Below are 15205 nucleotides of genomic sequence, written 5' to 3'. Positions count from 1 at the left end.
AGGGCACATGCCCGGGTTGCGGGCTCGATCAATGACTCTCTCATCATTGATGTTTCTATCTCTCTCTTCCACGCTCTGCCACTCTCTGAAATCAATAAAGATATATTTTAAAAAAACAAAACAAAAAAAGTTTCTTGGTTTCTTAAAAAAATAAAATAATCAGCAATAAATAGAAATGAGCTATTAAGCTATAGAAAGATGGCCCGTGTTGCTCAGCGGTCAGAGCGTCAGCCTGAGCAAGGAAGGGTCAGTTCCGGTCAAGGGCATGTACCTGGGTTCCATCCACACCCCTCAGCCCCCTCCCCCACGTTGGGGTGCGGTGGGAGGGTGCGGTGGGAGGCAACCAATGGGATGCCTCTCTCTCCCCCCACCCCCTCTCTTCCTCTCACTCAAAAAAAAAAAAAGATGGCCAAACCTCAAATGCATAAGGCTAAGTAAAAGAGGCAGAATGAAAAACTACATACTGTATGATTTCAGCTCTATGGCCTCCGGTAAAGGCAAAACTAGAGACACTAAAAGGATCAGTGGGCCCTGACTGGGTAGCTCCGTTGGTGGGAGCGTCCTCCCGTCACCAAGAGGGTTGTGGGTTCCAACCCCATCAGGGCACATGTCCGGGCTGCGGTTTGATCCCTGGTCAGGGTTCCTTCAGGAGGCGGCTGACCAGTGTTTCTCTCTCACATGGATGTTTCTCTCTCTCTGCCTCTCTCTCTAGAAATCATTAAAGGGATGTCCTCAGGTGAGGATTTAAAAAAAATACACGGGTGTGGGGTGGAGGGAGTCAATGGGGAGAAGGGAGGACATCTGTAATACTCTCAACAATAAAGATAAATTTTTAAAAGAAAGATCAGAGCAGGGGTTGCCAGGGGTTCAGGGGAGGAGGGGATGAATGAATGGGGGGACACAGCATTTTTAGGGCTGTGAAACTATCCTGAATGATACTGTGATGGTGGATACATGACATTATGCATTTGTCAAACCGATACGATGTACAACACTAAGAGTGAACCCTAATGTAAGCTATGAACTTTAGTTAATAATGTAGCAATATTGGTTCATCAATTGTAACAAATGCACCACAGTAATGCAAGATGTTAACAGTAGAAGAAACTGTCAGAGGGAGAGGGGGTATATGGGAATTCCACTTTTTTATTTTTATTTTTGTTAATCCTTACCGGAGAATATTTTTCCCCCCATTGATTTTTAGAGAGAAGAAGGGAGGGAGGGAGGGGGAGAGAGGAACATCGATGTGAGAGAGACACATTGATCAGTTGCCTCCTGCACATACCTAAGTTGCATGGGGCAAGGTGTGGGGCGGGGAGGAGTACAGAGCTTCGACACCCTCCCAGCACATGTGTTCACCAACCTAGAAACTCTGACTCTCCAGGCCCTCTCCCCTCCTGCAGATGGGAGCTGAAAGTTCCCACCCTCTAGATTGATCTTGCTGGTGACCAGCCCCCATCCAAAGTCACTCATTAGCATAAACTCAGGTGTAGTCCAAAGGGACTGATTCTACTCCTAAGACTCAGGAAAGTCTAAGGGTTTAGGACACTCTGTACCAGAGACAAAGGACCAAATATATATATTTTTTATTACACCACATTTGATAATGTATGTCTAGATTCCTTTTCTGGAAGTATATGAACTATTGCTTTCATTGCTTCCAGGGACAGGAACCAGGTGGCTAGGAGTCAGTAATAGGAGGTGACTCTTGGTTCAAAATTCAAAATGTACATGTGATTATATCACCTATTTGAAAAGCAAATTAAAAATGCTTTGCAGTCCTCATCTTGGCTTCTAATGCCTGCAGTCTCCAGGCTTTCTTTCTTTTTTTAAGCAAACTGCAAGCCATAGTGTTTTGTGTTTTTTAATATATTTTTTATTGATTTCAGAGAGAGGAAGGGAGAGGGAGAGAGAGAAACATCGATAAAGAGAAACATTGATCGGCTGCCTCCTTCTCGCCCCCTACTGGGGATCGAGCCTGCAGCCCAGGCGTGGGCCCTGAGTGGGACTGAACCTGGTGAGCTCCTGGTGCATGGGGTGATGCTCAACCGCTGAGCTGCACCGGCTGGGCCAGTCTCCAGGTTTTCATGCCTCCGTGCTTCCTGAGAGCCACTCACAGACCATGTAGGGGAATGGTGTCCATGTTCTCCAGCCTTCTCCATCTTCTGTTCCAGCCCCAAACACACCCTCCCATCTAGCCTTTCTGTAGGCAGCATTTTTCTCTACTTGTAACACATATTTGAGCTCTGTTCTTTTTATTAGTATTACTGATTTGTTTTTAGAGAGGGAAAAAAAGGGAGAGAGAGAAACACTGATTTGTTGTTCCACTTATTTATGCATCATTGGTTGCTTCTTGTACGTGCCCTGACCGGGGATTGAACCTGAAGGAACCTGAAACCCTGACTTATCAGTACAGTGCTCCAACCAGTTGAGCTACCCGGCCAGGGATGACCTCTATTCTTGAGACAGTTCTAAATCCCCCAGGATTAACATATTCAAAACCCATTTTAGTATAATACCCATTTCACAGATGAGGCAATGGGGGAGATTAAATAACATGCCAAAGTCACGCAGGAACCTAGAATTTGAATTTAAGATGTCTGGCACCAGAGGCCAAGACTTAATCACTACTCTAGGCTGATTTCTAAGAATATCCTTCCTCATAACCACCCCCACCTGCCAACCCTCATGGGCAAGCTTGACTTTGTTCAAGGCCCAGTTCCAATCCCACCTCCTCTGGAAAGCCTTCCCTGCCTCTTCATTAACAAATAGACTTTTTGGGAGGGGGGGTTCTATTATAATAATTACATTACATTTGATTGCAGCCCAGAGTGAGAACCAAGTTTTATTCCTAAACAGACCTCATCCCACAGGCACATCTGGGCTAAGTATAGAGCTGTTATGGAGGGGAAACTGAGGCTTTGGATGACCGGCCACCAATGGAAAGGAGAATTATCATAGAACTTGTGCTCATGGGTGTCAACCAAGGTACCTAACCCTGACAGAGCCCTCTCCCCAACTGCTTCCCCACCCCCACCTTGGGTCAAGGAGCCAGGCCAGGGCCTAAGCACAGTTGGTGTCCTGTGGACATGAGTTTATTATAGGGGGACAGAGTCACAGTGGATACAAGTTGCAGGTTGGGAGGAGGGTGCAGGGGCCTTGGGCAGCACTGCCAGCCTGAGGTCAACAAGACAGGAGGCCAGAGGCCACAGCCAGTAGAGCATCGCTCAGCGGGCAAGCAGGCAAGCTGCTCTTCATCCTGCGAGTGTCAGCGCCTGGGGCGTCTGCAAGGCTTTGGGGGGACTAAGGGAAGGACACAGAGAGGCTCAGAGAGGAAACTGGCCAAGATCACGCAGCTGGGAGGTGGCAGAGCTGGGACGTGTGCCCAGACCTGCTGGCCCCCAGGCCCGGTGTCTCTTCCTCTCATTCTGTTAGTCCCCACACCTGCCTCCTGGGCTCCCGAGCCCACCCCCCAGCTCCTGTCCCCAACTCACTGTGGAGGGTGTAGGTGCCTGGCTCCAGATGCAGCTGCAAGGGCAGGACCATGAAGAAGCCCGCACCCCAGGAGTCTTCAGCCACTGAGAAACAAGAGAGGGAACGAGGGCAGTACCACTCAGGGTTTGGGGAAGGACATTTGGGTAAGACAGGCAACGGGCGGGGTTGGTGGCAGGAGTGGTTATAGAGAGGGGGCAAGCCACAGAGGGAACAGTGGGGCGGTGAGAAGCCGGGGCCCCTGGGGAGGGTGATCCGGGCCTTTGGGCAGCTCCTCTGAGCCCCGCCGTGGTGGGGGCGCCGCTCCCGAGTCCAGGCCCAGTGGGACGGCTCCTTGGCCATGACCTGGCAGGAGTAGGGTAACCGGTAAACGGGGTGCAAGGTCGAGCCTCTTCCTCCCACCCCAGGATGCCATCAGGGCCTCACCTCCTCACAGCACTGGCGGCTCACGACGGCCCGGAAGCCCATCCTTGCCCACAGTTTGTCCCTCTGATGCAGGAAGTCTGTCACCTGACTAGGCCAATCTTTGCCCAGGGCCCATGGAAAAATCATACATTTGGCATCCTCCAGGTCCTCCTCCATATCATTTGCAAGGTACCTGACCACAGAGGTGGGGGGGCAGAGGTGATAAGCGCCTGCCCTGCCCATCTACAGCTCAGAGCAAGGGTCCCACCCCCGCCAGGGCGCTCACAGTGCCAAGAACAGGTTGCTGCAGGTGTACTCGCTGAGCTTCAGGTTGGCGCGCCGGAAGTAGACGAGCACCATGGCCAGGAGATACTGCAGACGCGGGGGGGGGGGGGGGGGGTTAGGGCGAGGCACTGGGGGTGGGGGGGCTGTGCCACACCTACCTGCACCCAAGGAAGTTCTGGTTAGAGAAACTGGGGCTAAATGGTGGGGAGGGGTCTGCAGAGTGAAGGGTTAAAAAGGCAGGTGCTGCTTGGCCGGTGTGGCTCAGTGGTTGGAGCGTTGGCCTGTGCACCGAAGGGTCCCGGTTTTGATTCCCTGTCAAGGGCACGTACCTGGGTTGCAGGTTCCACCCCCAGACCCCGTTGGGTGGCAATCAATCGATGTGTCTCACATTGATGTCTCTCCCCCCCCTTCCAGTGAGGATTAACAACAACAACGAAAAAGGCAGGTGCTGCCTCCACCAGACTAGGGGACCCAATAAATTAGCAGCATGTGAGCCCCACTAATTCAACCTTTCCCAAGTGACCCCCACTTCTACCCTCACTGTGCCCCCTGACCTTATCTGAAATCTGGAAACAGGGATCTCTGGAGAGGAATTCCTGAAGGAAACTGTGCTCTGGGGGTAGAGAGGAGAAATGATAAAGTGGGGTGACCACCCGCCTCCCACAAGAGTGGCATCCAAAGCTCCAGAGTCCAAGGCTCCATTGAACCCACTCTCTGGCATGATCCCTCCCCTCCCACCAAACCAGGGTCATGTGAGAAGGGAAGGGACAGAGACTTCAGACCCTTGGGTGGGCAGTTTGGGATCCCACCTCTCATGTCTGTTTCAAACTTGGTCCCTATAGCCCCTCCCATGCCAGCCCCCAAGTCAACTCACCCAGAAGGCTGAGGAAGGCCTGGAGCTCTGGGTGCTGGCGGGGATGGAGAGCCCCAGTGCCCCCATCTTGAGGGCTCCAGCCCCACAGCTCCACCTGGATGGCAACCACATGGGCAGGGTCTTGGGCTTCACTCATCTCATAGGGGGTTGGGGCGGGTGGGGTGGGGTGGGGATGGGTGACCTGTAGAGAAAGGAGCCCCAGGACTTAGCACCTTTCCCTTTGCCCCCAACAAGTCAAGGGGGTTGGTGAGGCTGGTCTGAAAGAGGCCCTCCAGAAGGTGGGGGGATGAAGATGGAGACTTGGAGGCTCAGAACAGAGGGAAACTGAGAGGCCTGTAGGCTGGGGAGGCCAGAAAAGCAGCAGAGATCCTGGAGGCTGCAGCTCCCCACCCCCAGCCCGGTTACTCCAGGCTGGGCCTGAGTAAGAACAGAGCAACAGGCACCACTGAGGGTCTCCTAAGTGCCTGGAGCTGTGCTCGTTGCTTTAAAGGCCCCATCTTATTTCATCTTGGTAGGCAGGTATAACCCAAGCCCCATTTTGCAAACACGGAAACAAGTGGGAAGACTCATGGCCTAAAAGTGGAGCCTGTCTGACCCTCAAAGCCAGAGTTTGATGGCTCCCCATGCCCCCCAACTCATAACCCCCCCCCCACGCACCAAAGTGGCAGACTTTATAGAACCACCAACCCCTTACTTCACAGAGGGGAAACTGAGGCCCAGATAGTGGGATGTTACTGTACAAATACCTGGGTTTAAGCAAGTTAAGGTGCAGCTACCTCAAACACTTCAAGCTATGGAGAGTGACGCCACCTAAAGGACTCAGGAGAAGGTGTCGTCCACCACCCCTTGGTCAACTTGGACCCCACAAGCAGCCCAGCCTCCCTCGCGCTCCAGAAGCCTCACCTGAGCTCAGGGATGACCTACAGCATAAGCAGCAGCCGCCAGCTACTGCCCTTATGTAGCCTCGGAGCTGCCCCGCCCACAGCCCTCCACCAATCAGGCCCCCCCAGGGGCGGGGCTTTGGACCATCCCCACCCACCTCTACCCGGAGTAAATCCAGCCTCCGCCGCTCGCCTCCCAGCTGCCCGAGGTAACAACCTCCCTAAAGCTCCATCACCTACAAAGAGGGGCGAGGGCAAACCAGCTGGACCCCAGGCCTGAAAGGCCGCGAGGCCCCCTCCGCACCTCTTTGCAAAGGCAGAGCCAAGGTGCAGCCCGAAAGGAGGCCTGGGCTGTGAGGGGTGGAAGTTAAAATTCACTGACTGCGCCGCGCTGGGCGCCAGAGAGGAGATATCCTGGCTGATTCCCTAAGGCCACATCCCCTTCGCAAGATCCTTTGCAGGAGGGAGAGCTGACCCGGCCTCCAAGTTGGTAGTGGAGGCCTTTACCCAAAACCACCCTTCCTCCCTCCCTCTCTCTCACTCTCAAATCAATAACATAAAAAAAAAAATCAACCTCTGAATGCACAAATAAGTGGAACAACAAATCGAAGTCTCTCTCTCCCCCTTCCTCTCTCTCTCTTTTTCTCTCTCAATAAGTAAACTTTTTTTAAAAAAAAAAGAAAAATGGAAAAAAAGTCCTGCCACTGCTGACATGTGGTTGGCCCTGTGAAGTAGACTTTGTGGTTCTCATCTGCATTTTCAGACAAGAAACTGAAGCTCAGGGGCTCAACCTCCTGACAGTCAAATGAAAAATAAAAAATTAGGCCCAGCCGGTGTGGCCCAGCAGTTGAGCATGGACCTAGGATCCAGGAGGTCGCGGTTGGATTCCCAGCCAGGGCACATGCCCCGCGCGTGGGCTCGATCTCCAGTAGGGGGCGTGCGGGAGGCAGCCGATCAATGACTCTCATCTTTGATGTTTCTCTCTCTCTCCCTTCCTCTCTCGGAAATCAAAGTCATATTAAAAAAGAACAAATAGAACAGTGATCGTCTGTGGCATTCAAGCTTCAACCCACTCCTTTCCCCTCCCACCTCTAAGCACTCTATCCTAGACACTCTACCCTAGACTGTTTGGCCAAGAAAACAGGGGACTCCCTTTCCCACTCCAATTCCCATTTCCCAGGGCAGGGATACAGCTTCACCTCAGGAGGGACAGTCCATCATGAGATTGTCAGCCCCTTGTCATGGAAGCTCTAGTTCAGGCAGGTGCAGCAAAAGAGGACTGGTCATCTTTTCCCCCATGCAACTCCAAGATAGGCCTGAAACACCCATGGCTTATGCCCGAGGTGTCTCCTTGGACAGGGATTGATTCCACGCCAGGAGGGAAAAGTCAGGAAGACCAGGAGCTACTATCTCCCACCCCACTGGATTGCAGAGCAGAGGTCTCACCCATAGTTCGCTGCTTTCCCCACTCCCAGTGCCCACCGGGTGGGGCAGAGATTCCGTGGGGTGGAAAGGCAGGCCGTGAGGCTGAAGAGTGCAAAATGCTACAGCCGCTCTGGAAGACAGTTGGACGGTTTCTCACAAAACTAAATATACCTTTTAAATATATGACCCAGCAATTATACTCCTTGGTAGTTACCAAAGGAGTTGAAAACTTATGTCCACACAAAAACCTGCACACAGATGTTTATATTAGCTTTATTCATAATTGCCAAAGACAGAAAGTAGCCAAGATGTCCTTCAATAGATTAATGGATATACAAACCTGTGGTATATCCATAAAATAGAAGATAATTCAGTGATAAAAAGAAATGAGCTATTGTCATGGTTAATTTCATGTGTCAGCTTGGCGGGCCCAGATATGTGGTCAAACGTTATTCTGGATGTTTCTGTGAAGGTGATTTTGGATGAGATTAACACAGAAATTGGTGGACTTTGCATAAAGCAGGTTGCCCTCTATAATGTGAGTGGACCTCATCCAATCAGGTGAAGGTCTGCATAGAACAAAAGACTGACCTCCCCCAAGCAAGAGGGAATTCTGCTGGCTGTCAGACTAGAATCATAGCATCAACTCTTCCCTGGTCTCCAGCCTGCGGGCCCATTGACTTTGGACTTGTCAGCCTCCATAAGCACGTGAGCCACTTCCTTGAAATAAATTTCTTTCTATTTACATATATATGTTTTTTGTTCTGTTTCTCTAGAGAAGCCTGATTAATACAGCTATCAAGCCATGAAAATAAATGGATTAACTTTAAATGCATATCGCTAAGCGAGAGAAGCCAGCCTGAAAAGCTTACATACTGTGTGATTCCAACTACAGGACAATTTGGAAAAGCAAAACTAGAGAGCGAGTAAAAAGGTCAGTGGTTCCCAGGGGCCCTAGGGGAGGCAACGGGAGGATGAAGAGGTGAAGCGCGCGGGGCTTTTGGGTGGCGAGACCATTCTGTATGAAACTGTAATATGGGTGCATTGCACCATGTGCAGTCAAAACCCAAGGAGTTGCACAACACCTTTGTCGAAGGTGATGGCACCTTTTGGTGCCCTTCATACAAACTATGGAATATAGTTAATAATAAGATGTCAATATTGGTCAATAAAATAAGTGTACCTCATTGATACAAGATGTTAATAATAGAAGAAACTGTGATCAGGGGTGAGAGGGTGGGGGAAGGGATATGGAACTCTTTTATCTATTCAATTATTCTGTAAATCTAAAACTGTACCCTAAAAATCCATTACATTTTTATTTGCATAAACTCAATGTATCTCCTCCAAGATGTTCACTAGTCACACAAAAAAAGAGTAATTTTATAGTAGAGAAACCGGGCAGATATCACCTTATCCAGGTGATCAGAGTTCATAGAACCAGTAAAAAGACTCACCAGCATCCTGTACCATCTAATAGGCTCCGAGAAGAGCATAGCACTTCCCTGTTATCCTTACCCCAAATGAAATAACCTCAAAGTAGTCATTACAGCACACCAAGTAAACCTAAATCGAGGGGTATTCTACAAAATAACTGGACAGTACTCTTCAAAAATGTCAAGTTTATGGAAGAAGAAAAACAACCTGAGAAACTGTCCTGGTTTGGAGGAGACCAAGGAGATATGACAATGTGGCAGCCGGCCCCCAAGATGGCTTCGGGGTGATCGTGGTAGTCATGGGATAGGGCTGACCTGTGTACCAACGGGATATTGTGAAAAAGACACTGTGATTTCTGAAGCTAGTCCTAAAAGACTTTGCAACTTAGACTTTACTTTCTCTGGGAGAAGCCAGCTGCCACTTCATGAGGCCATTCAAGTAGCAGCATGGAGAAGCCCACGAGATGGGGAACTGAGGCCCTGCTCTTATGTCATCCTGAAAGCCGGTTCCCCAGAGTTGGCTGGCATCATTTCCCCCGCACTCTTTGGCTCAAAGCAAGTCACAGGCCAAAGGCAGAATCCAGGGTGTGGAGAAATAAACCCCACCTCTTAAAAACTTAGGACCATCTCAATGCACAAACCTACCAAGGAGTGCACATCTTTTGCTGCTTAGATTACATTAAACACAGATTGATCAGCTACTGGGTTGGATAATTGATTGCTTCGATTGATAGAACCTAAAAATTACTGTAGAAAATGGTATTATACCATGTACGTATTCTTCTACAACTTGTTATTTTGGTCAACCGATGTCTAAAACCTAATCGTTTGAGAGATTTCCCATGTTGAATCTCTTGGTTCATTTTCACTATCCTGTGCAGGATTCCGCTGCATGATTATATGACAATGTACTTGTGTGTTCTTTTCTCAGGATGCACTTAGGTGTTTACAGTTTTCCTCTACTTATGAACAGTGGATACTCTCTGGGTGTGTGCCTTCTGCACGTGTGGGAGAGCTTCTCCAGGAGTGAAGCTGCTGGGGTGAAAAGTAGGCACATGTTCAAGTTTACTAGGCAGTGCCAGGCCCCTCTCCCTCCCTGCCTCCACATAGTTCTTCTGCCTCACATTCTTGACACAGGGGGATGTTAAGACTTTTTACTTTCTGCCAATACTATGAATGAAAAATTATATCTCATTCTTGTTTGAATACTCATTTCTCTAATTATCGATGGGATGCAGCATCTTTTCACATTTTTTGGCCATTAAATTTCCTATTTACCTGTGTATAACCGTGACCATTTTTATTTTGCGTCATTTCTCTTTTCTTATTGATCTGGAGAAGTTCTGTATTCTGGACACTAATCCTTAGCCTTCTCCCAGTTAGTCTCTTGTTGTTTTGCTTTGTTTATAGAAACTTTTAATGATTTTTAAAAATACACTTAAAAAATAAAAATATATAACTTTATTGAGGCATATTTTACATATATGATTTGTCCACCTCAAGTGTACAATCCAATAAATTTTTGGGAAATTTACCAACTTGTGCAAGCATCACCATAAATCAGTTTTAGAATATTTCCTTCAACATAATATGATTTCTCATGTTCATTAACTGTTAATACTGTTTATGGAATATTTTAGTGCACAACAATTTTATATTTAAAGTAGTCAGATTTATCCATATTTTTCTTTATTAGTGTGTGTCCCTTTTTTGGTGTCTTTTAAAAGAAATCCTTCCTACTTCATATTTTCCTCTATTTTCTTCTGCAAGTTTAAAATTTTGCTTTTTAATAGTTAAGTGAACCAATTCTTCTTAGAATTGATTTTTGTGTATGGTGTGGAGTCACTTTCCACACGGATAATCAATTGTCCCTGCACCACTTATCGTAGAGCTCATCTTTTCCCCAGTGATCTGCATTACTGTCTCTGTCATATATCTGCTTTCCATCCCAGCATGGGTCAGTTTCTGAGTTTTCTATGTTGTTTCCTTGATTTAGTTACAATCACTGGGACAATACTACAACGTCGTAGGTACAATAGGTACAAATATACTTGCTGTGAAAGAGAGGTCCCCTATCCTGCATTTTTTCCTTAAAAATTGTCATAATCCTTTGATCTCTTATATACATTTAACTTAAGTTCCATGAAAAATCATTTTGATCTAAATTGAAATTTTAGGTCAATTTTGGGGAGAATTGAGATTTTTATAGTACTGAGCTTCTTAATGCTCTGGGCCTAATAAAATCTTTTATTTTCTGTATATGGGGAGGAGGAATGAAGATACTTAACTATTAAGTCATCTTAAACATATTTATTGGTATATTCATGTTTTATATTTTATGTGGAGTCATTTTTGTTGTTATTTTAAACATGTTTTTATTGATTTCAGAGAGAGGAAGGGAGAGGGAGAGAGAGAAACATCAATGATGAGAGAGTCACTGATCGGCTGCCTGCTGCACGCCCCCTGCTGGGGATCCAGCCCTCAAGCCCTGCATGTGCCCTGACCAGAAACAAACCTCCTGATTCATGGGTTGGCACCCAACCACTGAACCACGCCGGCCAGGCGTGTTGGGTCAGTTTTAACACATCTTTCATTTCCTAGGAAATTGTTCATTTCACTTAAGTTTTCAAATTTATTGCCATAAAATTGCACCTACTAAATCCTTATTTTTAAATCTCTGAGTCCATGGTTACATAGTTTCCTTTTCCTTCATTATACTGTTTATTTGTATCTTAACTTTATTTTCTTGATCAGTTTTGCCAGAGGTTTGTTTAATAGTTTATTCAAAGAGCCAACTTTGAACTTTATCTTCTCTATTTTAGCTTTATTTTATTAATTTCTATTTTATCTTTGTCACGTCCTTGCCATTTATTGATATAATTCATATTCCCTAATGTTCATCATTTTAAAGTGTACAATTCAGTGATTTTAGGTATATTCACAAAGGTGTGAAACTGTCACCACTATCTATTCCATAACATTTTTATGACCACCCTCCAAAAACACCCCATGCCCAGTCACTTCCCATCCCCTACTCCACCAGCCCCTAGCAACCACTAACTACTTTCTGTCTATATGAATTTGACTATTCTGGACATTTAAAATAATTGGAATGAGCCCTGGCCAGTTTGTCTGAGTGGTTAGAGCGTCGGCCCATGGACTGAAGGGTCCCGGTGGGATTCTGGCCAAGGCACATACCTCGGTTGCAGGCTCGATCCCTGGATGTGTGGGAGGCAACAAACCCATGTGTCTCTCTCACATCGATGTTTCTCTCTCTCTGCCTTCCACTCTCTCTGAAAAAAGCAATGGAAAAGATATACTCAGGTGAGGATTAAAAATAATAATAAAATAAATGGAATGATAAAATATGTCACCTTTTGTGCCTGGCTTCTTTCACTTAACATAATGTTCTTAAGGTTCGTCAATGTTGTAGCATGTATCAGTAATTCATTCCTACTTATAGCTGAATAATATTCCGTTGTATGGATATATTACATTTTATCAACTCATGGACATTTGAGTTGTTTCCAATTATTGGCTATTATAAATAATGCTGCTGTGAAAATTCATGTACAAGTGTTTGTATGAACAGATGTTTGCAAATCTCTTGAGTATGTACCTAGGAGTGGAATTTCTGGGTCATATGGTAACTCTATGTTTAACTTATTGAGAAACTGCCAAACTGTTTTCCAAAGCATCTGTACTATTTTACCAGAAATGCGCAAGGGTACTAATTTTTCGGCACCCTTCCTAGCACTTGCTATTGTGTTTAATTATAATATCCTAGTGGGTGTGAAGTGGTACCGTATTGCGGTTTTGATTTGCATACCCGTCATGTGCCTATTGGCCATTTTTATATCTTCTTTGAATAAGTTTCTATTCAAAACCTTTGCCCATAAAATTGGGTTGTCTTTTTATTATTGAGTTATAAGAGTTCTTTATATAACATAGTTACGAGTCCCTTATCAAACATATGATTTGCAGATATTTTCTCCCATTCTGTGAGTTGTCTTTTCACTTTCTGAATGGATGTCCTTTGAAGCACAAAATTTTTAAATTTTGATGAAGTCCAATTTTTTTAGTTTTTCTTTTGTTGCTGTGCTTTTGGTGTCATATCCAAGAAACCATTATCTAGCCCAAGCTCATTTATGCTTAAGTTTTCTTCTAAGACTTTTATAACTTTAGGTCTTACATTTAGGTCTTTGATCCATTGTGAGCTAATTTTTGTGTATGGTGTAAGGTAGAGGCCTCAGCAGCATTTGTTGACAAGACTATTCTTTCCTCCACTGCATTGTCTTGGCATCCTTGTTGATAATCAATTGACCATAAATGTATGAGGTCATTTCTGCACTGTTAGTTCTACTCCTTTGATTTAGTTGTCTATCTTAATGTGGATTTGTAGTGAGTTTTAAAATCAGGAAGTATGAATACTCCAGTTTTACTCTTTTCAAAACTGATTTCTGCCCTAGCTGGTTTTGCTCAGTGGCTCGTCCCGGCTGGGCTGCATTCGGGAGGTAACCAATTGATGTGTCTCTCTTACATCGATGTCTCTCTCTCCCTTCCAGTCTCTCTGAAAAACAATGGAAAAAATATCCTCGAGTGAGGATTACAAACAAACAAACATACAGTTGTCTCAGTTCTGGATCTCATGCATTTCAATGTGAATTCTATTTGTTTTAAAATATGGAATGCTTCATGAATTTGTGTGTCATCCTTGCACAGGGGACCACCTAATCTCTGTATCGTTCTAATTATAGTATATGTGCTGCTGAAGTGAGCAGTCAATGTGAATTGTAGGATCACCTTGTCAATTTTTGCAATAACAGCAGCTGGGATTTTGATAGGGAATGTTGAATTTTTAGATCAAATTTGGGGAGTATTGCCATCGCACAATATTAAGTCTTTGAATCTACGCACAGGAGGTATCTTTCTATTTACTTAGGTCTTTAATTTCTTTCAGTGATGTTTTGTTAACATTCAGTGCTCGAATCTTACACTCCTTTTGCTAAATTTACTCTTAAGTATTTTTTTGGAGCATTGTAAATGGAACTGTTTTCTTGATATCATTTTTGGATTGTTCAATTAAAAATACAATAGATTTTTGCATATTAATCTTTATCCTGCAACCTTGCTGAACTCATTTATTAACTCTATTAGCCTCTAGAAAGTCGTAGATGGTTTCATGGGGAGTCAACTCAGTGACAGGTTACTGGTTAGGTCAGTGTTGTAGCATGCATCAGTACTTCATTCAATCCAGGACAACAGGGGGTGGTCATGGTGGCTGAGGCCAGCGGGACGGGACTCAATGCCAATCCCAGGACAGGTCTTAAATCTCTGGCCCTCAACTGTCGCATGTGTAAAATGAGGATAGCACCACCTAGCTCATAAAGTTTAATGACTGATAGTTAAATGGGATGACAAAATTGCAAGACACAAAGTGGATGCATTAGCTTCATTCTGCCAATGAACAGACTGAGTTGGCACAAACTGAAATCCCGGGCAGCACGAGACGAGAGGGAGCCGTGCCTACGGCCCAGAACTGAACAACACGGGACAGGCACCAGGAGGCTTGCGGGAATGCAGCACCAAAGCCAATCCTTTTGCACAGACCATTCCCGTCCCAAGACTAGCCGGTATTAAAGGTCTACCTTCTCCCTAGGCCGTGGCACAGCTGACTGCGCCTCCGCTACGGAGCCCAGCAAACGTTGCCCGAAGGCAGACACCGACCTACCACCCGCCCACCGGCAGCGCCTTCCCGACTCTCCGCCCGGGTGGGACCTAGTCCTAGGCAACGTTGCCTTCCGCCCCTAGCAACCGCTCACCTGCTTTTCTCTTCCTATAGGCCAGCACATTTCCTTTCTTTTTCTTATTGGTCCGCGTAACTACATCTCGACCAATCAGTAGCAGCCACGGGGATCCAACTCACCCCCCACACAATTTGGGGTGATCTTGGAGACGAATTTTTCCTTTTTTGAATCCAGTTTCCCAGAAAGCATCATATTTGTCAAACTATTGTAACTCCCCTGGCATGAGTTTCTAACATTTTGCTTGTCTTAGGCTTGGCTATCCCTTGTCTACTCCCCACTCCAACCAAGTGTTACCGCCCGCAAACTGCTCCACCTTCCAGCAGCTTAGAGACCTGGAGTCCTCCGCTAGGTAGCGTCCACACAGCGGCGCGGACGATACCATTTGTGACTAATAAATAGGGGGACGCTAACCGCCACCCCGGTTGCCCTATCCCACTCCAGCCACCTCCTGCATCTCTTCCTCGACCCGTGGCCACGAATCCCAGATATGGTGGTGGGACGACTGCTCTGGATACCAAGAAAGACACGCGATGCGGACAAGAGAAGGGTGCACTTGGTACGGCCCACGCCGCGCCCCGCGCCCAGCGCCCCGCGCCCCGC

General features: G+C 46.4%; 1 protein-coding gene across 4 annotated transcripts; it reads right to left on the bottom strand.

Annotated features, from left to right (window-relative positions):
- Positions 1–3065: 3065 nt before the first annotated feature.
- Positions 3066–14970, bottom strand: SPDYC (speedy/RINGO cell cycle regulator family member C). 4 transcript variants are annotated; one of them, XM_081153526.1, is made up of 8 exons: positions 14621–14939; positions 7384–7492; positions 5057–5237; positions 4737–4795; positions 4184–4269; positions 3919–4090; positions 3495–3837; positions 3066–3303 (listed from the first exon to the last, which is right to left on the bottom strand). In XM_081153526.1, the coding sequence occupies exons 3-8, from the start codon at positions 5190–5192 to the stop codon at positions 3269–3271; spliced, it is 831 nt and encodes a 276-aa protein (XP_081009652.1). In that variant the 5' UTR covers positions 5193–5237; positions 7384–7492; positions 14621–14939; the 3' UTR covers positions 3066–3268. The 4 variants fall into 4 exon arrangements, with proteins under 4 accessions (XP_081009652.1, XP_081009650.1, XP_081009651.1 ...); XM_081153524.1 differs by lacking the exon at positions 7384–7492 and adding an exon at positions 11997–12091 and having other exon boundaries at positions 14621–14703; XM_081153525.1 differs by lacking the exon at positions 7384–7492 and having other exon boundaries at positions 14621–14956.
- Positions 14971–15205: the final 235 nt, after the last annotated feature.

Source organism: Miniopterus schreibersii (genome assembly GCF_964146895.1).
Source record: "Miniopterus schreibersii genome assembly, chromosome: 12".
Classification (NCBI taxonomy): Eukaryota; Metazoa; Chordata; class Mammalia; order Chiroptera; family Miniopteridae; genus Miniopterus; species Miniopterus schreibersii.
This window is presented reverse-complemented; position numbering and strand designations above follow the sequence as displayed.